The sequence below is a fragment of the Meriones unguiculatus genome, chromosome 1 (assembly GCF_030254825.1).
Source record: "Meriones unguiculatus strain TT.TT164.6M chromosome 1, Bangor_MerUng_6.1, whole genome shotgun sequence".
Classification (NCBI taxonomy): domain Eukaryota; kingdom Metazoa; phylum Chordata; class Mammalia; order Rodentia; family Muridae; genus Meriones; species Meriones unguiculatus.
Window position 1 is genome coordinate 124,157,302 of NC_083349.1, and position 16,516 is coordinate 124,173,817.

The following is a 16,516-nucleotide window of genomic DNA, read 5'->3' on the forward strand; positions in this document are numbered from 1 at the left end:
GACTGCGAAGCCAGGCTTCCCTCAGAGGTCTCATAAGCTTCCTGTCTTACAGTCATAATTCCTACTTAGAATGGTGTCTCACACCTGTAATCCCACCCAGTACCTGGGAGACTGTGGCTGAAGGAGCAACACGAGTTGAAGACCAGCCTGGGCTACGTAGTGAATGAGTTCCAAGCCAACCTAAGCTTTCGAGAGGGAGACCCACCTCAAAAATAATGTAATAGCAGTGGCTCAACACAGCCACCACAGAGACCCGATTCAGCCGTTAGTAACTGACCCTGAAGTGGGTACCAAGACCCTTGTCTGCTCTCACCCCTTGGTTCACTGGTTTCTCAGCTTCAGGGAATTACAGTGGATTACAGAAGCAGGGAGTTCTGCATGTCTTCTTTCCCCTAATGAGGGACCTTGACTGGAATAGCATGTGGACATGTGACTCCCTTAAATCCAGCACTCACCATGTGTGTCCCCCAGGGAAACTCTGGAAAATAGCAATTCAGAGAATTCACGTAAATGTTTAACATTCACCTTTAAAAACAAGACTTTAGAGGAAAAAAAAAAAAAGCTCCTGGGGCATTCTTAACTAAACTTCAAAGTTCTAAAGTGCTGGAGAAAGGTGTCAAGTTCCCAGCACCCTCCAGTGCTGTGAGGACAATGGATGGGGAAAAGGGAGGGAGAGAGAGGCACTGTACTGTGATGGGTTGCAGCTGGAAGCGGGCCAGCTTGGAAAGCACTCAAGATGCTGTGAGGAGCAGAGATTTTAAGCATGGACACGGAACGGAAGTTAGACATTAGGGGATGGGGATGCTGCTCGGTGGCAGAGTGTTTGCTTCTGTGACCCCCCCCCCCCCGGCCCGCCCTGGAATTTCTCGCTTTCTCTCTTCATTTGAGGTAGAGTTAGTAGTTCAGCATTTCTGCCCTGCACAGTACTAACTTTGAGATGTTGGGAAGTTTGTTGGCTTGAGATCGGATGCCTGAGTCATGTCCAGGCTGGAGACAAAGAGTGGGCACTATCATTACGCAGTAGGCATTTGAGATCCTGGGCCTGTTGAATTCCTCTTGGAAGCATGTGGATGCAGAGAAAAAAAAAAAATCAGACTGGACCCTTGGGCCCTAAGTGAGGGATGGCCTGTAGAGGAACCTAATAAAGTTTGATTATTTCCAAGTCATTTTAATTAGCTTAAGTATAATTTACCTCAAACAAGTTGCCTGTTCAGGAATACGGGTGTGCGCATATAGGTCTGTTTAAACACCACCCACCACTAGATAAAGGACATTTCTCTTCCACTGAAGAAGCCCCAGTCAGTCCCCCTGTCCCCTGAGACCAGCAGCCTGTGTTCTTTCATCACTCAGAGCAGTTCTGCCTACTCCAGAGTGTCACAGAAACTCTGTCAGACATTCTGCTCATACCACAGTTCTGCATCATCTCACATCTTAATGGACTTGTAGCCTGTTTAAAGAGTTGAACTATTAGGATTCAAACTTCTTAAACATTCTTACACAAGTTTTTGTGGATGTGATTTTGTATTGTTTGTCTGTTTTGAGAGAGGGTTTCTGTTTGTGCAGCCCTGTTGTCTTGGAACTCACTCTGTAGACCACGATGGCCTCGAACTTACAGAGATCCACCTCTGCCTCCTGAGTGTTGGGATTAAAGGCGTGTGTCACCACTGCTTGGTGTGTTTTTGTATTTTTATGTAAACACCTAGGAGAACTGCGAAGGCACGGGATTAAGGTATTTTAGTGGTGTAAGAAGTTAACAGAGGTTTAAAAAAATGATAATAATAAGAGAAAGAAGTTGCTGCCCTTCCCCAGAGTGGTTGTCCCATCTGTACTCCCAGCACAGAGCTTGAGAGAACGGGTTGCCTATGTTTGTCCTAATATATTATTTGAGACTCTTTCTTCTGAATGTTCTAAGCATCGCCCTGGACAGTTTATATCAACTTGACACAGACCCATCTCAGAGGAGGGAACCTCAACTGAGAAAACGCCTCCTTATGATCATGTTGTAGTTGAGCCTTTAAAGTATTTTCTTAATTAGTGATTGGTGGGGGAGGGCCCAGCCCATGGTGGGTAGGGCCATCCCTGGGCTGGTGGTCCAGGGTTCTATAAGAAAGCAGGCTGAGCAAGTCATGGGGAGCAAGCCAGAAAGCAGCACCCCTCCATGGCCTCTGCATCAGCTCCTGCCTCCAGGTTCCTGCAGTTTGAGTTTCTGTCCTGACTTCCTTCAGGGATGGACTATAATATAGAAGTGTGAGCCAAATAAACCCTTTCCTTCCCAGCTCGCTCTTGGTCACGGTGTTTCATCACAGCAGTAGTAACCCTAGCAAAGACAAGCATATAATTGTACAAAATAATGAGTCTCATTAGGACATTTCCATACATGCCAATAATATACTCTGGTGATATAGTCTCTCCCTCTCTGTGGCACAGGTACATGCATGCTGTCATTCCTTGTCCCCTCCTCTGGAAACTTTTCTCAGGTAGTCCCTTTTCCATTTCATAAAATAAAGGCCAGGGAGGCTTTGGTATGATTTAATTCTTCGCTCTGGGGATAGAACTAAGGCATTAAAAGTGTTTTGTTCCCGAAATGAGCCGTACCCCCAGTCCCCAACAATTGGTGATTTTTCCCTCTGTTATGCTGATCTTTGAATACTTCACTGTAGCTTTGATTTAGATTTCTCTGATAAGTACTGATGCCAGCAGTGTTTTCTTGTGCTAATTGTCCAATTATATAATTTTAGAGGGTTATTCTACCCAAGTCTTTCCACTGTTGGCTGTTTTTGTTACTGTTCATTCTTTCTGTATTTTGTTTACCAGTCCTTTGTCAGCTAGATACATTGTGAATATTTTCCTACATTCTCTGACCCTCCTTCCTGTTTCTTAGTGACTCACAGGAAAGAACTTTGAAATTATGATAAAGTCATGATTTTAAAATTTCCTACCATGGCCTGCATTGTGTCCTTTTAAATACTTTGGTAGGAAAAGGCAGTATTTATCATTTACCATATAGTCCATCAGCTTCTGTTACTGTAACAAACGCTTGAGAAAAATCAACTCTGATTCTACTTTTTGGAAGGTTTTAATCCATGATCCTTCAGCCTCATTGCTTTGGGGCCTGTGGCAAGGCTGCAGACACATCATAGTGGAAATCATGGACATAATATAGGAAGGCTGTTCGCCTGGCAGGAAGTGGGAGAAGAGATTGTGGGGTCCCCAGATCCCCTTCAAGACATGCTGTCACAGACCTCCTGCCAGGCTCCACCTGTTCTTGCGTCCACCCCACCTCCCAATATGGATGCTGCAGGACTCAAAGCCAACACAGCGGCCTTTGAAGGATACTTCAGGTGCAAATGGTAGCCCTGCAGATATATGGCTTCACTTCTAGGCCCTTTTTTCTGTACATTGATTGCTTATACCAGTACCACACAGCCTTGGCAGGTGATTAGGGTTTCTTTCCTGCTCTGACAGAGGACGCACAAGCCACCGGAGCAAAAACACATGAGCAAATGGCCTTAGGAAATATTGATGAAGGGGGACAATGAACAGGATAAAATGAGGATTAAGGTGCACAGTTTATCATGCAGACAGGCTGCAGTAACAGGGTCAGAGTAACCGGAGTCCCCAGGCATCTACCTTCTGTAAGTATGAAAACCAGGTCTCGAAGGGGTGGCAGCTTTTTAAAGCTCACACTGGTAAAATAAGAGGGCAGCTGTTCAAGTCAATGTTTGAGAAGCTCGGTGAGCAATCCCTCTAACTTGATTTCACATGGTAATACGAATACTGTTGTGAGTTTCTGTTTCTATTCCACCACGACCTTCGGCCCTGTGACGACTGTAACCTGCTTTCCTCACTTGAATCTATGCCAGCTTCCTTAGCTTTTCCAGTTCATTAATTCCCATAGTTTCTCAGAACCTTGTCCCATCAACAATTGTACTTGGGATGAAGAGACATTTGAAATGTGGTAAGAAAACATTCTGATCTCGCACGCTCTGTGCATGCATGTGTTCATGAGAGCCAGAGCTGGATGTTGGGTCCTGTCTTCATTAGAGTTCCTATTGCTGCAAAGAAACGCCATGACCAAGAAGCAAGTTGGGCAGGAATTGGCTTATTTGGCTTACATTTGCACATCACTGTTCATCATCAAAAGAAGTCAGGGCAGGAACTCACACAAGGCAGGAACCTGGAGGCAGGAGCTGATGCAGAAGCCACGGAGGGGTGCTGCTTACTGGCTTGCTCAGCCTGCTTTCTTATAGAACCCAGGACTGCCAGCCCAGGGATGGCACCACCCACAATGAGCTGGCTCCTTTCGCATCAATCACTAATTAAGAAAACGCTCTGCAGTCAGGTCTTATAGAACATTTTCTCAATTGAGGGTGCCTCCACTCAGATAACCCTAGCTTGTGTCAAGTTGGCATAAAACCATTCAGGAGAGGTGACTTTGTCAGTCATTCCCCACCCTTTTATTTTTGAGGCATGGGCTCTCAAAGAACCTGGAGATGGCCAATCCAGCTAGGCTAGCTGACCAGTGGGCTGCAGGATACTCTGGCCTCCACCTCCCACCCCTCCACCCCCAGTGCTGGAGTTACAGATGCATGCCACCGTATCAGACTCATTTCACAGTAAGCATTGCATTGACTGAGCCAGCTTAGCAGCCCCTTAACTTAAAATTTTGATAGTATTAATCCTGAGCCAGGATGCTGTTGGCTGCAAAGAACAGAAACCCCCAACTCAAGGGCCTAGTGATATGAACAGAATAGGAGAGAAAGTATTATCGTTCAAAGGTAGAAGTCACCAGGCAGGGCTGTTCCCCCTGTTCCTTTGGCTAATTCAGTGATGCCGTCTTTGGATTATCACCCTCAAGTTCTGTTTAATATCATGCCTTACTCCCTCCGCTATTGACTGTGTCCAGCCTGACCCCTCTTCTAAGCAAGAACTGGCTGCTGCTCTTTCACATATCCTAGCACGGGATGTCACACTTGAGGAATGAGGTAAAGCTGTCCAAATCCTGAATTTCAAGTCTTCTCACAAGTTAATGAGTTGTAGGAGGACAAGAGCTCCGTGATGGCCTCAGAATAGTTAGAGGGCCCACGTGCTGGCATAGAGAGAGAAAGCCATGCCTGGGAGATCACACAGGCAGTGTGACAGGGCTGTGATTCACAGCTAGTCTGCATTTTATTTATCTCTGTCCCCCTTTGGAGATAGCCAGTGGTGCTCGTACACCAACTGAACCACTTAAAATATGGTTGTGTGCATGTTGGTTTCCATGTCTGCTTTCTCTGCTGATGTGTGAACTTGAAGATCAAAGGCTTTCCCCAGTACTAACTCAATTGCACGGAACAGAAAAGAAACCTAGCACCAAAGTCTTTTTCTGAGCTGGGGCTGCCCAGAGCCTATATAGCAGTCCAGCGACATCAGGACAGTAGAGGGCTGTCCTTGGGGACCTTAGCTTGTGTGTCGCCCTGTTTGTGCAAGGCAATGCCTGCAGTTGTCATCACACCCATATGCAGGCCCAAAGAAAAGCCACACTGCCTGCCCAGCAGCACCCCGTCTTTTCTCTAGGAAGACATAACACAGTACAAAGAAACCTGTGGACGTTTTCCAGGAGTTTATTTAAAAACTAAAACCATAGCCAACCTTAGGAAAACATCTCATCTTCCCTAATATAGCCAACGACCACATGTAAAAGTATAATCAGTAAAAAGGCGTAACAAGTCATTAGGATTTTGTATTTTACTGTCACAGCAGAGTTGAGGTTAGTGTAGCCTTTTCCCAAGAGCCCAGTAACTGCACGTGAGTCATCAGAGAGTGCCAGTCCGTGTTTCACAACTAACCAGCGTTTGGGGAAAGATGTATATATAACAGGCAGTCAGCCTTCCCTCTGTGGCTTTCACATCTGTGGCTTCAACACTGTGGGCAGAAAACTTTAGAAAAACGTGGTGTCTGTGTTGGACACACACAGACTGATTATTCCCTAAACACAGACAGTCTATAAAGCGTTTACCTTGTACTAGCCACTGAAAGTGACCGGTCTCAGGGATGGCTAAGGTGCTGCAGGGAGGAGGGTAGCTTCTGTATAACCACTGTGCAGGTCTGTGTGAGGGACCTGACCACCTGGGGGTCTGGACTGGGAGCTGGGATCAGCCAGTCCCCTTTAGAAATACAGTGCCGTATATGCTTATTTTAAAATGCATGGACTGGGTGGATATTTAGTACATAATTTACAGATAATGAGATGTCCAGGACACTTGCTTATGAATTCTGTGTGCACAGTTCCCATGGAATGCCATTATTGACGAGTGCCAACATTTTCATAGCTAACCAGTGGTTGCAGGCCAGCTGTGGTGTGATAGCACTGACGGCAGATAGATGCTTAATTACTGTCCAGTTCAATAAAGTAGCTCAAGTTACTGATGAACTAATGTCCCTCTACAGTGAGTGTTGATTGATACACAGGCTAATGAAAGGGTGGCTATGATGTCGCTCCTCATACGGCTGACATCTTGACATTTTTAATTAAACCTAACTTGAATTATTAATATCTTCGCCGACAGTTTAATCCTAAATTAGAGTTAGTCAGCAAATATTTTCTGTAAGAGGATGAGATAGTAATTGCTTTAGGCTTCTATGACTGGTGTTAGACATAAGCAGCCATTGTAATACACAAATGGACAGGGTGTGGCCAAATAAAAATATGTCTACAAAACCAGACATTGGATGATTTTTTTTTTTCCTAAAAGCTAGAATTTATGATCTTGGTTTTACTTATCAACGTCTGTCACACAAGTATTTTCACGCTGGTTAGGTAGGAGTTGAAATATCTGAATGTAGAGTTGGGTAGAATTGCATCACGTTGTACCATTGTGTAGTGCTTTCACCTCTACACGGCAGACCTTTGCGGTATATATCCCACAACTTGTCCGTGAATTAATGTGTTAAGTCAAATAAGAACTTGTCAGTTAGGGGATTGTCAGTCCAAAGAATATGTATATGTGGCAACATCTGCTTTGAACTGGGGTGTAGGTCAGTTGGTAGGCTGCTCAGCTCGCATCCTCAGCAGGGAAGAAGCTGGGAGTCGGGGTGCATCCTATAATCTCAGGACTTCCACAGTGGCATGTACGACCTTCCCCCATACAGTAGACAGACAGACAGGTGGTAGAAAAACTGATTGGCCAATAGCTAAACAAATAGACATATAAATAGATGCAAAAATAAAAACCCTAACAAGTCTGAGAGCTAAGTCCCCTGTTGAGTGTTATCTGCTTTAATACTTTGTCTGTGTTGGACACACTGTCTCCATCCTGCTGTGAGTTTCCAAGTTATCGCCAACAACTGCCTGACTGAGTCTCTTTTATTTTTCTAAATAAACTGGCGGTTACACTTTTTCTTAAATAATTTGCTCATTAACGTTCTTACCTATTTTCCGCTTGAATTATTTTCTTTCCACTTGAATTTTTAATCTGTTTCTTACTGCTTGGAAGTGAGAAACAGATTAGGGGCATTCTCCATTAGGGGCATTAACCTAGTATATGTACTGAGGAATTTCTGTTACATTCCCCTGCAGCACTTTACAGTTTATCCTACAGAACTGGCTGATGTGCATGTAGAAAAATCTCCCAGGCCTTTGTGAGTTTTCTGCTTATGTGATTGCCCCGCTGTGTGTTCTCTTTTATCTTATTGTATGTCTCTCCATGAAACTGTTTTTTTTTTTTTTTTTTTTTAACATTTAGATCTTTTCATGTGTCGACCAACTGGCGTTTCATGTGTGTAGTGTGCCCTGGGGACCTATCTCTGAAGAGAGCTATTGTTTCACCCCACTTAACCTCATTCATCTCACCACTGCTTTAATATGCTGGTGTTGTTATAAACAAACTTCCCAGTTGTACAGTGATTCTTTCTAAACTGTTTCTTATTTGGATAATCCTTTGATCTATTTTTGAAACAATTCTGCCTTCTAAATCCCCACGGCACATGCCTTCATGGGTGAGAATGGGACAGGACCTCAGCGTCATGTGTTTGCTTAGTTAGCTAGAAGCCCCTGAAGATCAGCTGGTGAGCCCCACCAAAGACTGTCAGGACTGTAGTTGGGATTATGCTGCTAAACTTAGAAATTAATTTAACAGGAGTGGAATTTATCATTATTGAGTCTTCAGATCCACAAGGAGGATGATGCTGTGCAATGCACCCCCCCCCCCCCACTTCTTGCTCTCAGACTTGTTCTTCTTTTTGTGAATTGCTACCATCTCAGGCTGACAAGATGTGCATGTGTGCTTGTGTGTATTGTATGTGCATGTACGTGTATGGAAGCACATGTGTGTGCATGTGAAGGCTGGAGGTCAATATCATGTGCCTTCTTTCTTCACACACTAGTATTATTATTACTATTATTTGTGTGTGTGATAGAGGGATATGTGACGGGGAGCCCTGTCATACTGCACATGTGGAACTCAGGGGACACTATTGTGAAATTGGTTTTCTTTACACCTTTATGCGGGGCCTGGGGATGGAACTCAGGCTGTCACGTTTGCCCACCAAGTGTTTTTCCCTTCTAAACCATCCAGTTGGCCCCCAACACCTAGTATTTGAGATGCAGCTTCTCACAGACTCTGGAGCCCACTACTGGCCTGGCTGGCTAGTGAGCTCCAAGAGTCCTCTCATCTCTGTCCATCTGGCGCTGGGGTTACAGGCTTGTGCCGCTCTGCCTGGCTTATCTCGTGAGTTTTGGGAACCCATCTCAGGTCTGTTTGCTCGTGTGGCAAGAAGTCTTCCCCGCCTGTATTTAGACTCTTTAATGTTAAGGAAGTATCTCTTCCCCTCAGATTACGGAGAGGTTTTTTTGCTTTATTGAATTGTTTTTTCCTCTTACACTGAGTCATATTGAGCCCAGGACCTCATGCGTGCTAATAACTAAGTGCTATACCATTCATTTCCCTCTCTCTGTCTCTCTGTCCCTCTGTCCCTCTGTCTCTGTCTCTCTCTTTCTCTTACCAAACCGCCCAGGCTGGCCTTGAGCTTACTCTGTTGTAGTGGCAGGCCTCTGAGCTTGAAATCTTCATTCTTCAGGCCCCCAGGCACTGCCACCAGGCCTGGCTTAAGGTTTACCAAATGTGCATGTATCTTTTCGACTAATCACTGTGATGATGAGTAGCGTTAGCCCTCCTATATAGACTCCTACTTGAATCTATAAAGTAAACTAACATTGATTGAAATATATTAAATAAAGGCTAGCTAGCATGCTATTCTTTCTTCTCTCTCTCTCTCTCTCTCTCTCTCTCTCTCTCTCTCTCTGAGACAGGGTCTGGCTGTCTTGGAACTTGCTGTGCAGATCAATCTCAACTCGAACTCATGGAAACCCACCTGCCTTTGCTCCTGAGTGCTGGGATTAAATGTGTTCATCACCACACCAGTTTTTCTTTTCTTTTTTCATAGCTTTAAAGAACTCATTCATAAAGCCACCAAAATCACCTATTGGAGAAGCTTAAGATTTAGTTTAGTCAAATAGTTTTTCCCTTTGATTGCTTCTGTATTGAATGCTCAGAAAACAGTCCAGTTTTCTGAGAGCTACATCTGACTGTTATAAGCCACAATTCCCATTGTGGTGGTGTTATATTTGACTAGTCAATCTATCTAGAATTGTTTTCACGTGATAGGAAGGCCTAGCTTCCTCTCCCCCACCTGCCTTGCTGGCTAATACGTCTGTTCTTTGAGAATTTGAATGGAAGCCTATGTCTTGTGCTATATTACATTCTTTAGGATATGTTTTGGGGTTTCTTCTGTTCTTTTTCATTGATACATAAGCTCATTTTCCATACTGTGTTTAGTTGTAATTCCATCTCAGCACCTTAAGTTTGTTAAAGGCACTATCTGGTTGTGAGTGAGTGACCCCTGATCTGCTCTAAAGGTCATGAGTTTGGACTACTGAGGGTACATTTTAAAAATCAAGTTAGCTTGGTGGAGAGCATGAGGCCAGAGGTCAGAGTCCCCAGAACTCATAAATACTGTATGGCCATGGTGGTGGCTTCAGCTACAGAGGGTGGGAATCCAAGACCAAGCTAGCTCACAAGACTAACCATGTTATGAGGTCTGGACGAGATTGAGGGACCGTGCTGCAATGAAGAAAATGGAAAGGTCATGGAGGGTGAGTCCCAACACGGGCCTCAGGTTTCTGTAAGCTCACAAACACACGCTAGTGTCTGCACACATGCAAAAACATGCACACACATAGGAAATAACTGGGAAAACTTAGTTAAGAATTGTGTGCAATGGGGGCTGGAGAGATGGCTCAGCAGTTAAGAGCACTGTCTGCTCTTCCAAAGGTTCTGAGTTCAATTCCCAGAAACCACATGGTACCTCACAGCCATCTGTACTGGGATCTGATGCCCTCTTCATGCAGGTGTCCATATAGATAGAGTACTAAGAATTGTGCAATGTGTTTGGAAGCAAGAATTGATAAATTAAAGCTGTCATCAGTAATCGCACTTTTTATGCTCGTGTTTTTCACATATATAATTTTATTTGTGTCTGTCTTTCAGAATAAGGGTGAAAAGCATCAGAGGCCAGTTTCCTTTCCCACATATATTAGGAAAGAATTCTCATAACCTGTCAAATCAAGTTATTTTGTAGGGTAGACTTAATAATATTTCATTGTTGAGCCATATGAATTAGTGAATTTCTTTACAATGTACCCTTTAACAAAATGAACGTTTCCACTAATCCAGCTTATTTTTGTTTTGCAGATGTTGTTTTGTGTTTGCTTTGGGATACCTCTCAGTGTGTCAGATTACTAGAGTCTATATCTTTGATTATGGACAATATTCTGCTGATTTTTCAGGGTAAGATTAAAACTTGATTCAGTGACCTCTTTTATCTATTCTAACATAGTGGCTAAAAATACAGAATATAATTTAATTTCGTTTAGTACTTTCATTTAGTCCTTCCAATGGAAAGCTGTTGAAACATTTGTAATATTGAATAAGTCACAGAGTTTACCTGTGCTTTTACATCGCCTTATATAAACTTTCTAAATATAGAGCAGTTAGACTCTTACGTGGCATCTGGTGTTGAAAGTAGTTTTTGTTTCTAATGGGAATTTCTGCAAGCATTTATATTTCTGCAAATATTGAAGTCAGCTCCCCCCCCCAAGAATGTAGTTCTTGCTACTTAGCCTTCTTTTCTTCCCATCTGCCCCCTCTCCCTCCCTTCCCTTCCCTCCTTTCTCTCCCCTCCCTTTTTCCCCTCTTTCCCCCCTTTTCCCTTCACCTCCCTCCCTCTCTCCTTTCCTCCCTCTATGGAGTAGTGGAAATCCCTTCTGGCTTTTGTTTCTTCAGAAGGGATGTATTTCCTCCTTGGCACTGAACAGGTCTCCTTGTCCTGTAAGGAAACTGAAGGCGTGTTAGGAGATAAACGCAGTGCCGGCCTTTCTGAGCTAGCAACTCCTGTCTCTGTAGAGAAACATGTCCTGCCATGTGGGGCCCAGGTGGGCAGCTGAGCACTTCCCACGTTGCATCCTGCCTCCCAGCTTTCTCCACTCAATGAGAGGGGAGTGCCTTTTTCAGTCTTGAGCCATCTGGGCAGTATCAAAATGAATAAAACATTCAACTTGAAGATAAACAAGTTGGAAAAAAAATCATGTCTCTGGGGATAGAAATTGGCTAAATTATTTGAGAAAAATCACCTGTAAGAAGAAAAAACTTAAATGATAAACTATCTGAGAGTAAATTTTATTGTATAGATTTTTAAAATAGGCTTAGGTTGTGTCCCAAAATAACAAACAAAACCAAGCCAAAACAGATGACTTATACAAAAAAAAAAAAAAAAAAGAAAGAAAAGAAAGAAAGAAAGAAAGAGAAATAATGGATCAGATTAGGAAGCAAGTCAAATGGAAGTGGATGCTAAATCCGCACCTGGGTGGAGAACAGACCAGCAATCCATCTCTAAACAACAGATGTTCTTAAGGAATTAGTACATCGCGGGCCCACTGTGAATAGCAGGAAGTGGCCCAGGTCACATGCTGTCATCATGGCGGGATGGAGTCGGGAACCAGCTGTGAAATTATCAGAATCTCCAGCGAGCAGACCCGTGCTAAGAATAGCCACCGAAAGCTAACTGTGTCAGACAGTGCGCGTCTCCCTGAGCCCTGATCCCCAGGACCCAGCTTCTGTCTGCAGGGGCTCCGGGGGTATCGAACAGTGAGAACCCTGGCTCCTCCAGTCTTGGTCTACCCAGGACATCTGCTCTGGGTATATATTTATAATCACTACGTATAAAGTTTCTTTCTTTCTTTTTTTAACACTAGTACTTTAGCATAACCAAACTGAATTGATTATGAAGCCATATGGTTTGGTGCTAGGACACGTCTGTGGGACTCGGTCTTCATGGCACCCTCACAGCCCTCCTTCAGTTTAATCTTGGTCATTATCTTTTTTATCTCCCTCATCTGCTACTCCAAATCGCTGCTACTCTCTAGTCCCTCACATAACGTCTATCTCTGCTAGCTACTCATAGGCTGTTGTCCAAACGACTGTCATCACTGTGGAAGAACATAACGGTCTGCTCTCACATGACAGCCCGCTGAGGAGGGAGCCTCCGCTTCACAGGCTGCTGGGGAGGGAGGCCCTTCCCTTCTGGCACCACCTCCTACAGGGTCTCTGGGGTCTTCCTGATTAAGCTTATTTGGTTGGAGATGGGGAGTACTGGGCCAGATCAGAGAGAGTGTACATGCCTGCATATGTCTGTGAGCACAAACTACTACATGGACACACAAACTAGAGAGCACTTTATATTAAGGGCTGATGTGACTTTAGCAGCATTTTGTTGAAATTTATAATTTAAGTATTTTCATATAATTTTAAATGTTTATAGAAAAAGACAGCATTTTAAAGATGGGCTACCTGTTTATAATAATCCCAATTTAGAGAGACATTTTTAGGCCCTGGGAGGAAGCTTTTGATGAACTGATGCAGACTTGAGCTAACTGAAGCCAGCTGCCCTGGCAGAACTAAGCCAAAGAACTTGCTCATTTTAAAGTGGACATAAGAGAAAGGAGCCACTTGTGGGCCAGTGCTTCCCAATGAGGGACTCAGGAGATGGGGACCCTCGGGTGTGGGACAGCAAGGGGCAGAGAAGGGCCATCCTGTGACGTCCTTTAGAACAAGTGTCATTGCTCTTTGAAGTGTTGATGTCTGGAGAAAAACACCAGAAGGGAGGCCAGACTCTAGCTAGGAATTTATATGAAATCTCTTGAGTGAGACAGATTTATTTGCTTGAGGCATAGAAGAACTGAGTTATAGCTAGAGGGAGAAAGAGGAGAAGGGAGAAAATGGAGGGAGGGAGAACTTTGTGTGTGTGTGTGTGTGTGTGTGTGTGTGTGTGTGTGTGTACATGTATCCCAGTATAACGTTAGGCTCAGGATTTTTTGTTTGTTTGATCAGAGACTGTCCTTTTATTAGAAGTTTCTAGTTGCAGCAAAGGTAGAAAGCACTGAAGTTGTGAGTTCTCCCCTCAGCTTTAGAAAAGTGACACAAGAAAAGTATAAAATGACTAGTATTCCTTTCTATTGGAATAACATAAAATGTAATAGAAAAGAAGAACTTAATTTCAAAAGCAACAGTGAAATGTCCAGCAATGTCTGAGAAGAAATGGACTGGGCCCCTGAAGACAGCTGTAAAATCTCACTTAGGCAGAGGAACTTGAGAAACAACATGCCTGCTTTAAGATAGAGTCAGGAGCAAGAAGGTAGATACATAGAGTTGGTATAACAAAAGTTCTATTTCATTATGCTGAGGGCCATCACACAAAGTTCACACTCTGGGTTCCTAACTAAGGTCCTAAGCCCATCTCCCCAAGGCTGCTCACATCTCAGCCAAAAGTCCAGTCCAGTCTCTGACAGAAGTCTCTGATTCAGGATCCTGGAGGAGAGGCTCCAGCCGCAGAGCAGGTCAAGATGGCCTCTCTCCAGATGTGCAGAGCAGAGTGTTGCTCATGGTCTCTGCTTATATGCTGGCCAGTGAGTGTTGTGGGGTTCTAGGACTGTGTCTGGTTATCGTGAGTGAGTGATGTCACTGGGTTCTGACAGCCTGCGGTGTCATGGGGTACCTGGCTAAGCTATTCTTTACATGTCTAAAGGCATCTTTCTTTCTTTCTTTCTTTCTTTCTTTCTTTCTTTCTTTCTTTCTTTCTTTCTTTCTTTCTTTCTTTCTTTCTTTCTTTTTTTTCTATGCTCATTACAGATAGTCAAATCTAACCTGTGGCTGTAATGCAGTAAATTGTCTAGAGAAGCTGAGCATGGTAGACCAAGCTTGAAATCCCAATGATCTGGGAGACAGAGGCAGGAGGATGGTCACAGGTATGAGGCCAGCATGGTCTACATAGCAAGTTATAGTCCTGCTAGGCTACAGTGAGAGCTTAAGAAACCAACTCACAGTGAAGCAAAAGCAAAAGAATAAATGCTTGAGAGCAGTGACTACCATACCCAAACAGCAAGGGCACAAATCAGGGAAAAGGATAGAGACTGGAAAAAAGAGTACAGACCAGTGAGGCCAGCGAGATGGCTCAGCCGTTGAAGGTGCTTGCTGCCAAGCCTGAGGACCTGAGTTTGATCCTCAAGACCCACATGGTAGAATGAGAGGCAGGTCCTGCGATTTGCCCTGTGATGCAACTCACATACCCTCCACTCCAAATAAACAAGTAAAGGAAACATGGCAAGGGTGGGATCGTAGTTCAGTGGGGACCTCCCGGCTTATTTCTTTAAGTGACTGTATTGGGCATTTGTGACAAGAGGGAGTGAGCCCTTGCCTCCCGTGAATAAATAAATTACTGGAGGTGAGAACCGTGTTCTCGCTGGAATTGGATCTGTGTTGCTATCACTCAGTGTGTCCACCCCAAAACAGACACCCAAGGGGGGGGGCATGGAGAATAGTTTTCATTCAGATCAAGGCCATGTCTTACAGCTGGGCATATAATGCCAGCTGCTCAGCAGGCGTTGGCCTGGCAGCTGGTCTCCTGTGTCTCCTTGGCTGAGGCCTACTGAGCATGTGTGATGCTTTTGGTAGGGGCTTTTGTAGGGGCCCATTCTTTCAAGTAGAGGCAGAGACAGGTGCCCTCAAAGCTGCAGGTGTCATTGTTGTCTTTTGCATCTCCATCTTAAGACTTATTTGAGTCCAGAGACTAATTTTAGACATGTTTTTGTGTTTTGTGAAATGAGTCATGAAGGCTGCTGGCTGTTCTTTATAATCCTTCTCACACAGGGCCCAGTAACTGTGTGTAAATAAGGTGATATAAAATATTCAGCCACCGGAGACTTTGCACCTTCCAGTTCTGGTGGTTCTTCCTGTGGGAGTGTCTCCCAGCCCTTGACCTACATTTGACTGCAGGAAGCATCTTGTCCCATTGCTAGTGCAGTTTATGTCACCACAGGAGTAAACAGACTGGAGCTGTGTTGCCTGCCCTGCCTGAGCTCTGCCGCTGAGTTTGAGTGGATCCTCGGGCAGCGTGGTAGTACGTGTCAGAAACACCTGCCCTGGGTCTGCAGACCCTGCGCAGGCTGCTCCAGCCAGCCATCAGCCCAGGCTCCTCTGCACCTTCTTTTTTGGTGCCTTCCTTTGCCCTTCCTCTGCAAGAGTTTATCTAACAAGGCAACAGCTTTCTTTAACCCCACTAGCTTCCAAAATAATGGGCACAGAGAGACTATGATTTATTTTACAAGCTTAAAAGCATTGGAGCTGGGCAGATTTCAACCCTCTAAGCAATTTAGCTATCTCTCAACTGCACAACTCATGTTCCTTGCCAATAAGTGGTTCTTTCTGGGCTCGATCTGCTCCATCAGGCTGCGTCCTCCTAGTCCATCTTCTGTCCTTCGCCCTGCCTCTACATCATGGCCCCCTGACCCTAGGCCTGCAACTCTGCCTCCTTCTCTTCTGCCAAATCTCAAACTTCAGCATTTTTTTAAATTAACCAATCAACTTTAAATTAAGTAGAGCAAGGTTTACACAACAAGGACAGATGTAAATGAGAATATGCTCATCTGGACAACAACCAGCTCTTGGGGACCAGGTGATTAACATCAGAATGAATAACACCAAACCAGTCCCCACTGCTCCTCTGCTTGGAACACCCATTCAGCCCACCATATCTGTTTGTTCGAACTCCAGATGAAGGTTAGTTCCCCCTCATTTCTCTGTTTGAAGTTTCTGTCATCTGTATATTTATCCAAATATCACTCATCACTAATGTATCTTCGGTAACTCCTCTTTTCCATGAGAGCTGTGCCCAAGCCACAGGGGATGCCATGGGCAGTAGTAATCCTGTTTGTATTGTTTCTCTGCACACACACAGCCACAGTAGCCTGCACGCTCACAGAAAGTTTCCCTCTGGCCTAGCGGAGCCTGCACATTTACACTTCAAAGCCCTTGATAGCCCTGCTCGGGCAGGTGCGCTCTGGTACTGCCACAGTTGATCAGGTGGCCGAAATGGCTACTGAAGGGCTAATGGGTGACAGCATACGCCACTGGGTCGGCTGGAGAAA

General features: G+C 44.5%; 1 protein-coding gene across 8 annotated transcripts in view; it reads left to right on the forward strand.

Moving 5' to 3' along the window:
- Window positions 1–16,516, forward strand: part of Mboat2 (membrane bound O-acyltransferase domain containing 2) — a 121,969-nt gene that overhangs the window by 71,014 nt on the left and 34,439 nt on the right. For 3 of the 8 annotated variants that reach the window (XM_021661657.2, XM_060366287.1, XM_060366283.1), the window contains one exon: window positions 10,731–10,826. The exons of the other annotated variants lie outside the window; for them this stretch is intronic. In XM_021661657.2, the coding sequence (XP_021517332.1) occupies window positions 10,731–10,826 (96 nt within the window). The remainder of the gene's footprint in view (window positions 1–10,730; window positions 10,827–16,516) is intronic. 8 annotated transcript variants of the gene reach the window in all.